The 19073-nt window shown below is 40.6% G+C and overlaps 1 protein-coding gene across 1 annotated transcript in view; it reads right to left on the bottom strand.

The window, feature by feature from the left end:
* Positions 1-16806, bottom strand: part of med19.L (mediator complex subunit 19 L homeolog) — a gene marked incomplete at its 5' end in the record, with an annotated part of 112266 nt that extends 95460 nt beyond the window's left edge. Inside the window, 1 exon segment of the mRNA NM_001174019.1 lies at positions 16497-16806. Within this exon segment, the coding sequence (NP_001167490.1) occupies positions 16497-16713 (217 nt within the window).
* Between the last annotated feature and the right edge of the window lie 2267 nt (positions 16807-19073).

Below are 19073 nucleotides of genomic sequence, written 5' to 3'. Positions count from 1 at the left end.
GCAACATACAGTAAATTAAATAAAATATGGATAATGAAAGTAAATAACCAGTCCAAAAAATGTTTTAAAAATAAACTACGAGTTTAATGTTTAATATTATTTAATATTCAATAAATTACAAAAGTGTGATAAGAGACAAGGATATGAAGGGGGAAGACACAAAGTTGTATCAAAGTCATAGAAGATAAAGTGTAAATTAAAATATTTAAAACAAATGTAACATTCCAACTTAATAGAAAATGTATACAATTGTTTCTAATAGTAATAATGTCCACAGGAAACAAGATAACATGCAACGATAAAAAAAAAAACAAATGCCTCTCCGATAATACCGACAGAAGTTTATATTTCACAAAAAGTAGAGGAAAAGAAAGGGTTAATAAAAAAAAAAGGTAGCCGCGTCATTAGTAAGGTCAGTTCAATTGCTTTTTAAAAGGTGATGGTTTAATGTGCTTTTTACCTATGATTACGTGTGGTCACACATGAAACGTGTTAGATGTCTATCTATGGAGTGTGTGTCTATAATGGAATACTGCTACCACTAGGTGGGGCTTAGCAATGCAGACACGACCTAGGTCCTGGTATAATACAATGGGAAGGGGAGAAACAATAGCTGTCTCAAAGCAGTTTCATCCTGAAGTGCTGGCTCCCTTTCAAAGCTCAAAATCAGAAAATGCTGCATCTTCAACAATTACATTACAATTGTAATTGTAATTACAATTACAGCTAAAAAAAATAAAAATACATTTGTTGGTTCAAGAATAAAATTTTAAATGGTAGAGTCAATTATTTGCAATGTTAACAGTGTAATTTAGAAATAAAAAGTAAATTAGGGATGCACCAAATCCACTATTTGGGACTAGGGATGCACCGAATCCACTATTTGGGATTCGGCCGAACCCCCGAATCCTTGGTAAAAGATTCTGCCAAATACCGAACTGAAGCCGAATTTGCATATGCAAAAGAAAAACCAAATGCCTACGTCTACTTTGCATATGCAAATTAGTCAGAAAAGAAAAAAGTGGAAAATAATTCTTTTGTGATGAAAAGTCATGTGATTTCCATACCCACCCCTAATTTACATATGCAAAGTAGGATTTGGTTCGGCCAGGCACAAGGATTCGGCCGAATCCTGCTGAAAAAGGCTGAATCCCAAACCGAATCCTGGAATCTGTGCATCCCTAAAGTAAAAGAATCCCTTTCAATTAGATAATATTATGGTCACTATTTTCCAGGTGTTCTAGTACTTGCACATTTTATTTAGGTTCTTTGTTAGAGATCACTAGATCAGGTATACCAAGGTTTCCACTGATAAACTTCAGTCAATCTTTACTGCAAGTTGGAGTGATATCAGTCCCCTCCCTTCCCACCCCCACCCCCAGCAGCCTAACAACAGAACAATGGGGAGGTAACCAGATAATAGCTCCCTGACACAAGATAACCGCTCCCTGGAAGATCTAAGAACAACACTCAATAGTAAAATCCAGGTCCCACTGCAACACATTCAGTTACATTGAGTAACTGAATGTAAGCAGTTCCATCCTAAAGTGCTGGCTCTTTCTGAAAGCATAGGACCAGGTAAAATGACATGAGATGGCTGCCTACACACCTATAAACTAAAAAAAAAAAAAAAATTATATATATATATATATATATATATATATCTGTTCCAAATATAGGTTATCTATAGTGTTGTGTGGGAGAGTCAGTTTCAGCCAGTGCAACACTCTTCCAACTAGTTGCTACCTCAATGAACTCAAAATTTCTTCTCCTTCTGATGGTATATCTAGTACCTGCCCCCATGGATGTCAGAGAAAGGCTATAAAGGTGGTGTGCCACGTCAGGTTGAGAGAATGTGGTCTAGGGCAGTAGTGCCCATACTTTACTAATGTGAGGTCTACTTTTAGTGATGTTGTCCCATTATGAACCACTTCCATAAAACGTTGTTAGCATTCTGTTCCATGGAAAATATTGATTTATGAGAAAATGTATATTGCTATATTTAACAAGCAACTTCTGATGTGACCTTAACGTAATAACTGAATGAAAAGCATGCAATAGGAGGGTGATTTTGAAAGCAGTTTGTTGGCAGTGACTTGATATCTGCTGATCACCAGCTAAAGGTCTACTGGTATATCCCGATCTACCTTTTGGGAACTCCTGGTCTAGGGTCTAACGTGGAGGTCTTATATGTTGACTGCAACTCGTTTCAAAAGTTGCAGTGACGAATCGCCACGTCTTCACCCAAAGCTGATGCTAGTGCACAAATTTTTACCACAAAAACACATCATTTTTTTTTTTACTTCTTTCCATAGGTGTGCACACAGTTTTAAAAAGTGCTCACAAAATAAATTTTTTTTGCACACATAGCAAAGAAAAATGAGAGGAACACTTACTGGGAGGCAATTATTTCTCTGCTTTTTCTTGGTCACATAATCTCATACTTGGTTAGAGGGGTGAAGTGTGTGTACTAGCAGCACCTGGCTAAGTCGAATTATTAGGATAGAGAATGTATTTGCTTGAGTAGCTGAAAATCACTTCTCTTTTTGCCCTTGTGTCAGGTTGTGCCACAAGTGAGTGGCAGGCAGGTTGACTGAAATGTTTCAGGTTTACATTATTAACCACAGCTAGACCATATCATTTAACAAAAAACTTGGACCGTTTGTACTGACAAACCAATGGACCAGCACCGGCACCCATTACAGATTAAACGTGGCGGATTGCCCAGGACAACAGGAAGACCATCACGAATAGCAACAAGACTGGTAGAATCTGGAGCACCAGAACTATCAGATCCCGCAGCAGGGACGGCAGGTCTAGAAGTAGATTTGTCCTTGGGCCCAGAGGCCATGGTACACAGGTCCTCAAAAGCTGGAACCGCTGGACTGCTGGCACAGAGGCCTCAACCAGCTAGACTGCTGGCACGGAGGCCGGAACACGCTGGACTGGACTACTGGCCCAGAAACTGAACACTGGTGTACAGGCAGCTTTCGGGGAGCCAGCACGGGAACAGGCAGCTTTCAGGGAGCCGACATGGGAACAGGCAGCTTTCAGGGAGCCGGCACGGGAACAGGCATTGGCACAGATTTAGGCAGTCGTCAGGATGCAGGCACAAAGGCTGTAACTGGCTGGGGAGTTGGCACAAGGGCTGGAACTGGTAAATGGAGTTCTGGCACAGTTATATTAGAAAAATAAACAAATTGAGGTTCAGGTCTGAGATCCAGAGAGGCTGATACAGGATGGGTAACAAGCATGGGAGCAGACCAAGGAATGGGAGAGAGTGGAAGACAGGCTGATACTGGGAGACTGATCGGCCCTTGAACCTAGTGGTAAATGCTGTGGATATTTCATCCTTAGCTGAAGCCACATCTTCCCAGTCTTCATCATCATCAGAAATATTCTTTCAAACTTCCCCATCCAATAAATCCTCCAAATCATCTTCCTCAGAGAAGATGATTTGGAATATTCACAATAGGAAGCAGTAACAGGCCTGGTGTCAAATTGAGAATACTTTGGAACTGGTGGAGTAAATTTGAAAGTTTTGTTTGAATCAGTAGCAGAAGCATTTGAAGAAGAAGGAAGGAAGGAAGGAAGAAAATAAATTGGTAATTGGCCAAAGATGAATGTAGCCTTCAAAAATGACAGAAAAGAACAGGGGTCGTGTAGAAAATGTGCTTCTTCATCAATGCAAGACTCAGCCCACTCTGAGGCTTTACCTCCCAAAAGGAATAGTATAATTAGCCTGTGCTTCATATTGTCAGATGCTTCCACAAGAATGGGACAGTGGCAAACTTTTACACAAGACAAGTAAATCATTGAAAGTCTTTTTCACCTTCATACTTTTTAATTGAAGAAAGCCATTTGGTAGACAGTTGTCCTTCAGTCTGAACAGTAGAGGAGTTAACAGCAGGCTCCTTGTTACATGGCTTGATTATTCTGTCAGGTTGTGCCACAATCGAGTGGCTGGCAGGTTGGAGCCTATGTGCTGTGTAATGTGGGTAATATAAAACTGGAACTTGAAAGGCAACCGACATGTTGTAAGAATGAAGGTTTATTAAAGAAAGAGTACAGCAGCAAGGAATGCAGGCTCGAGTAATAAACAAGTCCTTTACCAGGCCAAAGGCAGGTGGCTGACAAGGAAAGTACAATAACTCGCAGAGGGTCTGGGCAGGTGGCTGACAAGGAGAGTCCGATGGGAAGGCCAAGGTCAACACCAAAAGATCCAAATAAGCAACAGAAAAAGGAGCAGAGGAAACACAGGTACGGAGCAGGTGGGACTCAGGAACTATAGCAGGAATCAGGAAACTTCAGCAGGAATCAGGAACAAAGGAACAGAATACCGCTAGAACTGGGTTAAGGGCTTCAATAATCAAGCAAACAAGGGAAAGTTGTGCTCATCACTAATTTTTAAAAACATTAGGCGGGGGTGCAATGAGGCTGTGACCACAAAATACATATAGACAAATGCAAGAGGTCCTCTGCACTCAACCCATTATCAATATATTTAAGACAGACATTTTGTGCATACTGCTACTGAAAAATGCCTTACCCTTTAAACAAAACATGGATAGTTTGTCCATTTATTGCAATATATTTAAGCTGGCAAACTATGTCAAAGTCATCCCATATCTGGCCAGTCCTATGCTCAATTTTCATCTGATTCATTAAGAATTCTATTGCTTCATTATACATTTTACAAAGGGACTAGGTTTTACCTGCAACTTACTTGCTGCTTTCAAAGTAAACCCCCATACTTGGCTGCCCTTCACAACTTCAGCTCAGCATTCAATACAATCATTCCTCAGCACTTGAGTGTTAAGCTGAGCATGCTGGGCTTGAACATCTCTATCTGCAACTGGATCCTGGACTTCCTGACCAAGAGACCTCAGGTAGTCCGAATGGGAAAAAACACCCCCAGTACCATCACACTGAGCACGGGAGCTCCCCAAGGTTGTGTGCTTAGTCCACTGCTGTTCACACTGCTGACTCATGACTGTGTGGCAAGTCATGGATCCAATCACATCATCAAGTTCGCTGATGATACAACCGTAGTAGGTCTCATCAGCAAGAACAATGAGTCAGCATATAGACAAGAGGTGAAATGGCTAACGGACTAGTGCAAAGTCAATAATCCGTCTATAAATCCAAACAAAACCAAGGAAATAATTGTTGACTTCAGGAGAACACGTGGGGATCATTCTCCACTGTACATTGACGGATCTCCGGTGGAAATTGTCAAGAGCACCGAATTCCTTGGGGTACATCTGGCAGAGAACCAACCTCTCCTGGTCCCTTAACACCAGCTCTATAGTGAAGAAAGCACAGCAGCGTCTCTACTTTCTGCGAAAGATGAAAAAAGCCCACCTTCCACCACCCATTCTCACTATCTTCTACAGAGGGTCTATTGAAAGCATTTTATGCAGCTGCATCACTACCTGGTATGGAAACTGCTCTGTATCAGATCGCAAGATCCTGCAGCAGGTGGTGAGGACAGCGGAAAAGATCATTGGGGTCTCGCTTCCTGCCATTATGGATATTTACCACACCCGCAGTCTCCAGAAGGCTACCAGCATTGTCAGGGATAGCACCCACCCTGCACATGATCTCTTTACCCTCTTGCCAACCTGTATAAGATACCGCAGTATTTGAGCGCTGACTTCCAGAATGCGAAACAGTCTATTTCCACAAGCCATCCGGTATCTCAACTACCAAGGACTGAACTGAAATGTCCACTTTGCCCAGCATGACGTGTACTATAGTTGTTGTATAGCACCAGGGTGTTCTGGAGGAACGTCATTTCGTTTCTACTATGTACTTTATTTACTGTATATGGCTGAAATGACAATAAAATCCACTTGACTTGAAGCAGACCAGGGTTCGAGAACCGGCAAGTCCTGACACCCTTTTTTCAAGAGATTCATCAGGTGATACTTTCCATTCCTCCAGCCATTGCTTACCAAACTCAACTCATATATAGCTACAATTCCATGGCTTCCAGACATTCGATATTTAACCCGATATGATCTAGCTGCTCTTCCCAAGCCCAATATTTGGAAGTACTGCTACATGCCTCGATTATTTTTAATTTTGCTCTGTACTCGGCTTTGAAGGCTGTAGTTGACTGTTCACAGATTTAATCCACCTTGGGAGCACAAATACTTTTTATTTCTACATCCATTTTTTTTTTAAATGAAATAAGATTATATGCATAAAATGAAAAACATCTAAAAGATACATGTGTACACACATGTAGTCTGGTTTGAAGCTGGAGCCTACTGTTTTACTTTTACTTTTTTTTTTTTTGCTTATTAAAATAAATTCCACACCCAAAACAAAAATCACTGCAGATATAAATGAATCCTCACATACATAATCCATTCTCAAACAAAAATATTCAAGACTAATCCAAACCATACTTTTAAATGCATTTTCTACCTTTTAGAACAATGATGTAATTATTGACTTGTCTACTGCTATCTTTTACAGGACAGAAGGTAAAAAGGCACTGGGTCAGCATTTTTTTGCTACAAGGTTACCTTAAAGGGGATGGAAAGGCAAAAAATAAAATCCAATTTTTACTTTCTTTAATGAAAGAGAAACCTATCACCAATTTACGTTAACTAAAAAAAAAGTGTACCGTTTTTAAACTAAACCCTACTGCATGCAGTGAAATTCCCCCTTAGTTTTTACTTGCTCTGACACTTGCAGATAGGAAACTTCAGACGGTTCCTAACTGCTCTGCAAGGAAACAATCATACTTTCAAATGACAGGGGGGGGAGCCCCCATCTTACTTCTCTGACCTCGAGCAGTTTGTTTGCCTGTAAAGCAGCCAGGGACTGTTTAGAGATTTGTATCCGCAGACCCAGTGCAGTCTGCATATTCTGATTATTAATCAGTCTTGCTGTATCGGCTTCTATGGCAGATATTAATTGACTTGTGCTGTTTTGATATTTTATGACAATCCCTAAGCTTAACCTCTTAACTGAAGCCCAGACCGCACTGAGCATGGTCTTGGTCTTGCAAAGATGTTTAACAAAGTTACCTTTATTATAAACAATTTGTATATTTTATATATATTTGAGGAGGCCATGTCATTTATACATTTGATAGATGGTATCCGTATGCAACAAATGCAAGCCCCAAACACACCCTGATAAAGACCCTCCCCTTTGACTATGCGTAATTGAGAAATCAGTCCTTACTGTACCCAATTTTCACATCTACAATTGTCCTGATTCTTGTATGTAGTCTCAAATCTATGCCCAACTACTTCAAATTAACCTTACGATTACTGACCAATCAGAATTTGATATAAACTTTATGGTTTGTCCATAGGTTAATAGAATAGTTATGTTTTAGTTAGGTAGCTCCTAGAGTTCCAGAAGGATGCCAGACCCACTGGGAGGAGGAGTAAATGAATAGGGGTAGACATCCACGTTTGTCATCCTTTTTGTATGTATCTAGAATATGCTATGTAGAGTAAATGTTATCTTGCATACATATTTGTTACTACTGTAGATATGGGTAGGTATGGTGGTTTATTGTATTTTGAACTCTTAATTATTATCCCTCTCTATTAAACCATTTACATAATGAAGAACATTATGTTCATATATATTTGTGTAAATATGTAAATTCTCATATACATAACATTGGGCAACAACAATAAAATGGCTAAAGTTGAACTATGTACCTTTTCAAGTATCAAGTAAGTTTCAGACAACAGTTGAAAAGGGTAACAGAAAGTGACAAAATAGGTTCAGTGTTGATAAATGCAAGTTTATGCATTTGGATAAAATAGCAAATGCTATATTGAAATGTGTTGGGGGCATCCTTAAAGGGGGGGTTCACCTTTAAGTTAACTTTTAGTATGTTATAGAATGTCCAGTTATAAACAACTTTTCAATTGGTCTTCACGATTTATTTTTTTTATAGTTTTTGAATTAGTTGCCTTCTTCTTCAGACGCCAGTTTTCAAATGGGGTCACTGACCCCATCTAAAACAAATGCTCAGTAAGGCTACAAATGTATGGTTATTACTACTTTTTATTACTCATCTTTCTATTCAGGCCTCTTCTATTCATATCCCAGTCCTTTATTCAAATCAGTGCATGGTTGTTATGGTAATTTGGATCCTAGCAACCAGACTACTGAAATTGGAAACTGGAGATCAGCTAAATAAAAAGCTAAATAACAAAAAAACAGGAAATTGTTTTATACTCACCGTAATTTCTGTTTCCTGGTCACCTTCCATGGCAGCATTCACCAAATGGGTTAACGCCCATCGGGCCAATGGACAGGACCTCCCCTAACAAGATAAAATGGTAGCCACACCTCCACTACCTTGTCTTAGTTCTAAGCCTGACATCTTAGTGGTGGGTAATTCCCTGGTGAATGCTGCCATGGAAGGTGACCAGGAAACAGAAATTACGGTGAGTATAAAACAATTTCCTGTTTTCCTAGTCACCCCTGGCAGCATTCACCAAATGGGATCTCCAAAGCTACAGAAGGGAGGGACACATAAGATTGCAGAAAACAAATATATGCTTTATTCAGCTATGTACAACTGACTGTAAGACTTTTCTCCCAAATTTAGCCTCTTGGGAGGCTCGGATATCAAGTCTGTAATGCTTAATGAATGTGGTAACCGAAGACCATCTCGCCGCTCTACAGATCGCTTCTGGCGATGCTTTGGCTTCCATCGCCCAGGAACTCGCCAACGCTCTGGTAGAATGGGCTTTTAATCCCTGGGGAACCTTCCTGCCTGCTGTATTGTAGCTTTTTGCTATTGCAGCAACAATCCAGGAGCTCAACGTTCTCTTTGAAGGGGCTTGACCTTTTCTGAAGCCACCGGGTATCACGAATAAATGATCAGACTTTCTGAAAGTTACTGTCCTCTCCAGATAAATCTTAATGGCTCTGACCAAATCTAGAGTGTGCCAGAGTTTCTCTCTGTCCGACTTTGGGGATGGACAAAAGGATGGAAGCGATATCTCCAAGTCCATATGAAATTTTGACACCACTTTAGGAAGAAATTTAAATGCAGGTCGTAGTACTACTCTATCTTCAAAGATTACCGTATATGGTTCTGAAGCACATAAAGCCGCCAATTCTCCCACTCTGCAAGCGGACGTAACTGCCACTAGTAAAATGACCTTTAAAGTGAGGTTCCATAAAGAAGTCTCTCCCAAAGGTTCAAAAGGACTTCCTGCGAGCACATTCAACACAAATGGTAAGTCCCAGGGGGGTGACATTTTCCTTATGCAAGGTCTTGTTCTTGCCATAGCTTCAAAGAATCTGTGAACTAAGGCATCTGATGCCCAGTTTATCCCTGTCAATGCCGAAATGGCAGACACCTGGACCTTTAGTGTGCTTAATTGGAGACCCTTCTCATAGCCTGAGAACAGAAATTTAATCAGGAGAGATGAGGATGGAGACATTGGATCTTGATCCTCCAGGTTCGCAAATTGCACAAATTTGTCCCAGATCTTATAATATTGCGCTGAGGTGGAACATTTCCTCGATTTCAACAAGAAATCCACAACATTTTCATCCAGATTCAGTTTTTCCAGCCTCTGCCTTTCAACCTCCACGCCTTTAAGGCTAGGTGGTCCTTCTCCTCGTAAACAAACATTCCCTGGGATAACCAACCTGGGAACCTCGCAATATTCTTGGGACCCTGTACTGTCAGCTTGCACAGCAGCGGAAACCAAGGTCTCCGGGGCCAGAATGGGATCAGCACTATTGCATCCACTGCCTCCCGATCCACCTTCTTCAGCACTTTCCAGACAAGAGGAATTGGTGGAAAAATGTATATAAGGCCTCTTGACCAGTCTTGCCTCAATCCGTCTATGGCTAGTGCCTCTTTGCACGGGAATCTTGCATAGAAGGTCTTGCATTTTCTGTTTTGGACAGAAGCCATGGCATCTACTTCCGGAGTGCCCCATTCGTCTACTAACTCCTGAAATATGTCTTCGTGCAGACTCCATTCTCCAGGATCTAGAGTGACTCGACTTAGAAAGTCTGCTTTCACGTTTTCTATTCCTGGCAGATGAACTGCTACTATATTTTCTAGACGTTTTTCTGCCCACTGGAAAATTGGCCTGGATTCCTTCAACAGAGACATGCTTCTTGTTCCCCCTTGTTTCTGCACGTACGCGACTGCCGTGACATTGTCCGACATCACTTTTACACTCTTGCCTTCTAGAACTTCTGCCAAAGCAAACAGAGCCTCTTTTATCGCTCTTAATTCGAGAACATTTGAAGGTGTCTGTTTCAGTTCCCACGCCCCTTGGGCAAAGTGTTCTTCGAAATGCGCTCCCCAACCGGAACCGGACGCGTCGGTTGTTAGTATAGACCAACTTGGTTCTTCTATAGACATTCCTTTCTCTAGATTCTCTTGCACACACCACCAGTTTAGGCTGTGTTTTATCTCTTGGGGTAACATGAGTTTTTTGCTCAAGTTCAGATGTGGTCTTCTTACTTTTCTTAACAGAAAATTTTGTAGGTCTCTCAGATGCCATCTGGCCCATTTTACGATCTGGATTGTAGAAGACATTAATCCTATTATTTTCAAACAGTGATGAACTGTTACTACTGCTCGGCTCCTGAAATCTTTTATTGCATGAGCTATGCTTTGTTGTTTCTTGACTGGAAGGGATATTAGATTTTCCTGTGTTTGGAAATAAGCACCCAGAAAGGGAAGCGACTGTGACGGGTTCAATTGACTTTTTTCCATGTTCACAATCCAACCATGTTTCCTTAGGAACTCCAGTACTCTTGCTGTATGATGCTTTGCCTCTTCTCTTGATTTTGCAGTCACCAAAATATCGTCTAGGTAATGGAAAACTGCTATGCCTTCCTTCCTCAACTCTGCTATTAGAGTGACGAGTACTTTCGTGAAGACTCTGGGAGATTGTGACAGCCCGAATGGTAGGCACCTGAATTGCACCTGTACCCCTCCTACTGCGAAGCGAAGATATTTTCTGTGTTCCCGACAGACAGGAACGTGGAAATACGCATCCTTCAGGTCTATATTCGTAAGCCAATCCCCGATTGAGATGGCTTGAATAATGGATGCTAGGGACTCCATCTTGAATTTTTTCTTTTCCAAGAATTTGTTCAGCCTTCTCATATCTAAAACCGGTCTTAGTGTGCCGGAGGCTTTTTTTACTAGAAACAACCTTGAGTAGAAACCTTTCTCTCTTTCTTGAGTTGGCACTACTTCTATCGCCTTTGAAATGAATAACTGATTCATGTACTCTTGAATCAGATTTTGACTTTCTACTGTCTTTCGGAACGAAGAAACTAGAAAATAATCCCTCCTTGGGACTTTTACAAACTCCAAACGAAAACCTTCCCGAATTATATCGGAGACCCATCGGTCCTTTATACTTCCGGCCCAGACCTGAGTGAACAGGGTTAGTCTGCCTCCTACTTCTGCCTGAGCCGAGACATCCTCATTGTTGCTGTGCTGCGGAAGAGGAGGGAGAGAAAAAACTTGATCTCTTCAGATTACTTCTGGCCCCTGGACGGCCTGATCTCCATGATGATTGCCTTGAGAATTCTCTCCCAGGTCTATATTGTCTCGAAGACCTAAACGATCTGTCTCTGTCTCTGAGATATGAGGTGTCAAATCTGCCTCTTTTGTTCCTTCTCTCCTGGGGAAGAAACACACTTTTTCCCCCTGAGACTTTTTTAATAATGGCATCCAGTTTTTCCCCGAAAAGCATATCTCCTTCAAAGGGTAATTGGCATAAATTCGTTTTTGATGCCGCATCCGCTGCCCAAGGCTTCAGCCACAATGCTCTTCTTGCTGCTACGGAGAGTGCCATTGACCTAGCCATGAAATGCACCAAGTCGACTGAAGCTTCCGACATGAAGTCAATTGCTGATTTACAGTCCGACAGCATTTCCAATAATTTAGGTCTTTTAACATTGGAAGAAATTGCTTCCTCCATATTTGAGAGCCAAACTTTCACTGCTCTAGAGACAGAGGTCAGAGCTACTGCTGGTCTGCATGCTGCACCAGCTGCTGCAAAGGATTTCTTCAGATTGAACTCCATTTTTTTCTCCATAGGCTCCCTAAACACTGCTGCATCATCAACAGGTAATGTTGTCTTTTGGCAAGTCTAACTACAGCTGCGTCAACCTTGGGAGGAGCATCCCAAAACTTTGCATCCTCTTCCTCAAATGGATACTTCTTTTGGAATTTTCCAGCCGTCTGAGGCCTCTTTTCTGTCTTTTTCCATTCTGCGGAAATTATTTCTTTAATTGAGGCATGCACTGGAAAACATGTTGACTTCTTTTTCACTGCAGGAAAAAGTTTATCTGCTGTAGAAAGTTTTGAGGACTCTGTCGGAAATGTCAAGGTTTGTCGGACAGCCTTAATTAATGGCTCCACTATGGACACATCAAAATTAGACTCATCTTCCGAGTCAATTTCTCCTTCCTCAGAGCCCCACTGGGAGTGGAAATCCGATTCCTCGGATAATTCCCCTTCGGAAATCTCAGACAGTGAATCCATTTGCCTAGAATGAGAATGTCTTGGCCTTTTCCTGGAAGTAGCTGCTTCTTGGAATCCTTGCACCACTGCTTGTCTTATGACAGCTGCTAAAGAATCCGTGAATGCTTGATTTTCCTGGGAGCCTAAAAGTGTTACATCTTCCTGAGGTTGTGACAAAGTCGTTTTCTCAGGTGTTTTGTCCTTTCTCTCTATGGCAGGAAGGCTGTAGAATCACAATTAAAACATCATTAATAATGTGTAAAAGAAGAAAGTCTCTTTCTTACCCATCTACAGCACAACATCTAACCTTTTCCCCTTAGGGTGAGGTGTTTTGCCCGGAATACCAGGATCCATGCTTGCAAGTTTCTCTGGAACTGTATCTCACAGTGAACAGAATCGCAAGAACAAAGGGACCTGACAGGAAGTTGCCACCTCCTTATAAAGGTGTTCCTATAACATGCATGCAGTACAATGCAATACCCTAGATAGTCTATTCATTGCGACTATGCTTATTCCAGGGCTCACACGCCATACTCGCAAGTTTTGGCGCCAATTGAACACACTCCCATGTTCATTATTATGCTGCACAAAAAATCGCGTTTTGCCCTTAAGGAAAATGGCGTCCGCGCTAGTTCCGGCTTCCGGTTCCTACTTCCGGTTCACCGGCTTGAGCGGAACCCTGCTCTAATCTCAGCGCGGCTGTCAGAGTGACCGCGCCGAGCCTTAACCTACTCACACTGGCGATTGCCGGCATACAGACCTTCTCTTGCTCCAGACGGCGACATTTGTCATGTGTCGGAGGCGCTGACGTCACTTCCGGGTTCGCGTCCATCACAGAACGACATCCCAGCAGCGCTGCAGCATTGCCTACCTAACCCGCTCAGCGGGAGGGAACGGCTTGGCCTCTAACGACTGCAAGGAACCGCAGGCCCTCCTTAACTAACCCCATAGAGGGGAGTTATTGGACTTCCAGCAACCGAGGTAAGCTTGGGAGAGAGCAATTCCCCCCCCTGCTGGGAACCTGCAAGGTCTTGACCCCTGCTGTTACCATCCATCGGCCTCTTGGACAGGACGAAAAAAGACAAGGTAGTGGAGGTGTGGCTACCATTTTATCTTGTTAGGGGAGGTCCTGTCCATTGGCCCGATGGGCGTTAACCCATTTGGTGAATGCTGCCAGGGGTGACTAGGAAACATAATAAAAAATGAAAACCAATTGCAAATTATGTCAGAATATCACTCTCTACATCATACTAAAAGTTAACGCAATGGTGATCAACCTCTTTAAAGGAACAGTAACACCAAAAAAATTTAAGTGTTTTAAAGTAATGAAAATATCATATAGTGTCGCCCTGCACTGGTAAAACTGATCTGTTTGCTTCAGGCGCGCCTCTACAGTTCATGTAAACAAGCTGCTGCAATGGTGGATATTTAAAAAAAAAAAAAGGCTTATATGTAAAGCACTGCGTATCTTGTTGGCGCTATATAAATAATGATGATATGGCACAGGATAAATAGTGGATAACAGATAGCATTGTGTTCTACAGAGCTTATCTGCTGTGTAACTTGAGACTTTTCTCCTTTGAACAGCTGCCCCCATGGCTACACAGCAGCTTAATTATATGAACAATAGTAGTGTTTCTGAAGCAAACACAGCAGTTTTACCAGTGTGGGGCTACACTGCATTATATTTGTATTACTTTAAAACAATTCCACTTTTTGATGTTACTGTTCCTTTAAATGAGGATATGTTGAAATTTTTAAACAATCAGGCAACGCTAAACAATGTTTTTTAACCTTTTCACTGCCAGCCAATTTGGCCAAGTTGGTACTTTTATTGCCAGACCATTTTTGAACATTATGTGCTCTTTCACTTTAGGGGCCTTTCCTGGGGGGGGGGGGGGTCTTTTAGTTTACCCAGGAAAAGATATTGTTTCAAAATATGCTAGAATTTTGTTGTAATTCCACTCCTGTAAAAAGATATGGGCTTCTAAGTGTATAAAAAAACAAACAAAAAAAAAACGCATGATACAAACGCAAATATCAGAAACATAATTAATTTTATGCACGAGAACACAGCAGATTTGGAAAGTTCTGTGTCTCCTGAACGCACCAATACCAAATATATATAGTTTTATGAAGATTCCTCACTTCTATAGATCAAAAACTAGGAGCAGCAAACTACCAAATTTCCAAAGCACCGGTCCACAAAACTGCATACATCTGATTTCAAGGCCAAAATTCCACTAACAGTAGGTTTACCCTACAAAACTACACATTATTGGAAAGAACAGATTCTAAAGAGTTCAAAATGGGTAAATATATATTTGTACTCAAAACTACCAAGTTGCAATCCTTTCCTACAATTAACAGTTTTTATAAAAATGTGTTACATTTTTGGAAAATGACCTCAAAGTGTCCAGTCTACAGCACCGTATCTCCAACATATCAATACAAACCAAGATAAAACCACCTAAACATGAAAGCACTGGGTCCGCTGAACAGTTTGATGCCCAATATGCATAGGTACACCTAAGTATGTGGTGTATAGGGCCCCCAGAACGTAGACACCCCAAACGAGTTATCAGTTCTGTAATTCCAAATACTGCAAAGTCAACACATTTACAGCATTTTACAAGGGCCAAAAGTACAAAAATATGTTTGTTCACCCCAGAAAACCATATATTTTTGGAAAGTACACATTCCCATGAATCTAAAATGGGTAAGCACATCTTTCTACTCCAAAGTACCAAGCTGCAAAGCTTTCCTAAATTTGGCAATTTTTATGACATTTCCGAAATTCACCTCAATACTCCAAATCTGAAGCATATCTCCTACATATCATTACATACCAAGATATAACACCCTAAATCTGAAAGCCCGGGGACCGCTGAACAGTTTGATACCCAATATGCATAGGTACACCTAAGTATGTGGCATATAGGGGACCCAGAATGAAGGCAGTTATGTAATTCCAAATACTGCAAAATCAGCACATTTACAGCATTTTTCGAGGGGCAAATGTACAAAAATGTATGTTCACCCCAGACAACCATATATTTTTGGAAAGTACACATTCTGAAGAATCTAAAATTGGTAAATTTGTATGCCTATGCACTGGGGATCATTTTGACAGGTTTAACTATTGTTTTTGTCAACCTAAATCATTTTGACAGGTTTAACTATTGTTTTTGTCAACCTAAATTAACTATGTAACTAACCTTTGTTACCATTTATTTGAAAAATTAAAAAAAATGATTTAAAATTGATTTTACCTTCATAACATTGTTTTATGTTAAAGAAAATGTAATACTGAGAAGGTTTTCAATGTATATGCATTACTACGTTTGTATGGTTTCCTAAATAATCAACAATAAAATTACCTATTCCCTCCGCTGCCAGTTCAAATCTGTGCTGCCTTGGTAAGTGGTCACCAACCCGTTAACATACTTCAGAACTGCAGTCTGTGGGATTTCTATGTAGCGTACAGTGTGGCCAGTAAAAGAGCCCATCATTTCCTGTTATCAAAAGTTAGTTGATTCTAAAAACAGAGCCGTAGATAAAGTAAGTCAATCACGTGACCCTCCCTCTTGATCCAGAAAAGGCAGAAAGTGAAAGAAGCAAACAATAAAATATGCGGTTTTAGACTTATAAAGTTATGGTTTTTGATGGGACCACATTTAATAAGACACAAAGGACAGATCCATATAGCGGTCACACAAATGAATGTTAACAACCCCATCTGCATTTCTGTTATGAAAATAGACCTAAACAGATATACATAAAAATAAAAAAAAAGATTCATTCATATTAAAAAGCGTAAATAGCAGTCCAGTCGTCGGTTTAGTTATCGTGTGCCAAAAAAAGGCAAGGACAAACGTCACATACTTTTCTCTGGTGCTCTGACAAGACCGTGCAGCTGCTCTAGTTTAGATTTTGTCACATAGAACAAATGCCACATGGGTTCTAAATACCAGTGCTCGTTAACACTCACCCGGAAGTTCACGAAGAAGATAGAAGGGCCCCGCTGCAGGTCTCCTGGAGTTATCCTCTACAGAAGAACTTGAAGGGAGTGTCGGAGGCGGCCCAGGTATTGGAGTTTGAGCCTGTGTTTTTCCCGACACAAATGCACCAGTACATGTTGGAACAACCGATTGGGAACCAGGTACAGAGGGCTCAGATGGAACAAAAAGAGCAGAAAAACCATCCATTGCTGCTAAAAACAAAGACAGCAGCCGTCTCACTTACCAATGAAATGGCTACCTTACGTAGCCACCTCCTTATTGACATCACTTCCGCATACCAGCCTATTGCATTTGCTGTTTACGCTGCTTGATATTAATTGGTTTACGCTTGGGAAGCTACCCCTTTGTGGTTTTTAACTATTATCTTATTCCAGTGTTACTTGTTACTGCGCTGATCTTGATTGGCTGTCTTTAACCCGGATTCTGTTTTTTTTTTTCTTTTCTTTTACTATCGTGAATGTTATTGGATGGATCAGAACGTCAGAAGTATTTGCGGCAATGGCTGTGCTTGCTCCCTTTCTAAACCTTTACACTGGTTAGATATTAAGGGATGTTGCGGATATGGGGGTACTCGTTGTGGCATATGCCGTTATATGAGACCATCTAAGGATTTTAAGGGAAGAACAAATCCCAGACGTAACAAAATCAATTGTCATGCCAACTGCGGTACAAGCAATATGATTTATTTAATCACTTGCAGCTGCTGATTACATACAGTATGTGGGGAAAACGATTAGACCCTTTAGAAAACGTTTATCTGAGCATTTGAATTGTGTATCACGATTCACGCAGTGATTCAAGTTCCGCTGTTGCCAAACATTTATTTGATCATGACGGAAGCAAATTTTGTATACATGCCCAAATTATAGATAGGATAATATCAGATGCACGGAAGGGCGATACTGAAGTGCCTCTCCTTAGGAAAGAAGCCTTTTGTATTTACAAGCTTAACGCGGTTACACCCAATGGTCTTAATAGGGAATGGGAACTGAATTGTTTCATTGACCTTTAGTTTGTTCCATTGAATAAATTTGCTGTTAAAGGAACAGTTCAGAGTGAAAATAAAAAGTGGGTAAATATATAGGCTGTGCAAAATAAAAAATGTTTCTAATATAGTTAGTTAGCCAAAAATGTAATCTATAAAGGCTGGAGTGAACAGATGTCTAATAAAACAGCCAGAATCCAACTTCCTGCTTTTCAGCTCTATAACTCTGAGTTAGTCAGCGACTTGAAGGGGGGCCACATGGTACATTTCTGTTCAGTGAGTTTGCAATTGATCCTCAGCATTCAGCTCAGATTCAAAAGCAACAGATATGACCCATGTGCCCCCCCCTCAAGTTTCTGATTGGTTACTGCCTGGTAGCCAGGGTAACAGTCAGTGTAAACCCTGAAAAGCAGGAAGTCTGACTGACATATTATACATCAAATGACTCCAGTCTTTATACATTACATTTTTGGCTAACTAACTATATTAGAAACATTTTTTATTTTGCACAGCCTATCTATTTACCTAGTTTTTATTTTTACACTGAACAATTCCTTTAATATCTTTATTTTCCTTTAATAAACTTGTCTTGGAGGGATATAGATTGGATCCTTCACCTCCCATTACCTATGAATTTCCTAAGTAATCGGTACGTTTAATTCCTTAATGTCCACCATTTTTCTCAAGGAACATTATCATGAAGTGCTGCTTAGGTAATATGATTGTTATGTATTCTGATTGCACATGAGTTTTTATTATTATTATTATATAATTATATATATTGAATATAATTTTATATAATTATTTCACAGTCTTTTTCACATTTCATAACCTGCACTGTTTTGTGCCAGAGGGTTTCTTGATAAATAGCCATTGGAGAGGGGTAGTGTTTCCCGCGATAAGAGTTTTGTGCAACTGGTAGAGAGTTTGGTGTCTTGCTTTTACCACCAAGGAGGCCAGGTGGCATAATTGGTAGTATAAAAATAAGTTAGGAAAGGTGACCCCCACCTTGGAATTTTCCTCTAGTTAAGCTCAGTTGGGAGGCACCGCTCTTAGGAGAGGAATGCCGCTTTTGGTTTTAAAAGTGATTTTAAAAGGAAAAATATTGTAAGTGCAATATATTTTTATTAAAGCATTATAAAACGCTTTCTGCACATGCCTCTTTTTGTTGTCCAAAGGAAGGATTCGGGAACAACTTATACTCTGTGCCGTCTCCGAGTATAATCGACTACCAGAAACGGGACTAAAACCGTGTGGGTACCTACCTACTTTTAAAAAAAATTTTCTTTATCAATCAGCACAGTGCACTATATCTGATGGTTTTTTGAGTATTTATGAAATTAAGTTCATGTGCACCAAAGTTCTGAGGTGGGTTTTAACACTAATAATGTGTGAATGTAATCACATGAAGGTGTAATTTTATCAAGAACGCTGCACTTTATTTTTTCTTGTTTTTTCTCCATTTCCCCTTCTCTTGAAGTATGATTGTACCTTGTGAAACATTTGAAGCTCAGTCGGGGGCAGGAACTGGCCCAAATCAATTGTCTGAAGGATGTGTCTA

The sequence above is a fragment of the Xenopus laevis genome, chromosome 7L (assembly GCF_017654675.1).
Source record: "Xenopus laevis strain J_2021 chromosome 7L, Xenopus_laevis_v10.1, whole genome shotgun sequence".
Lineage (NCBI taxonomy): Eukaryota > Metazoa > Chordata > Amphibia > Anura > Pipidae > Xenopus > Xenopus laevis.
The sequence above is the reverse complement of the archived record's forward strand: the minus strand, read 5'-3'. Positions and strand labels throughout refer to the sequence as shown.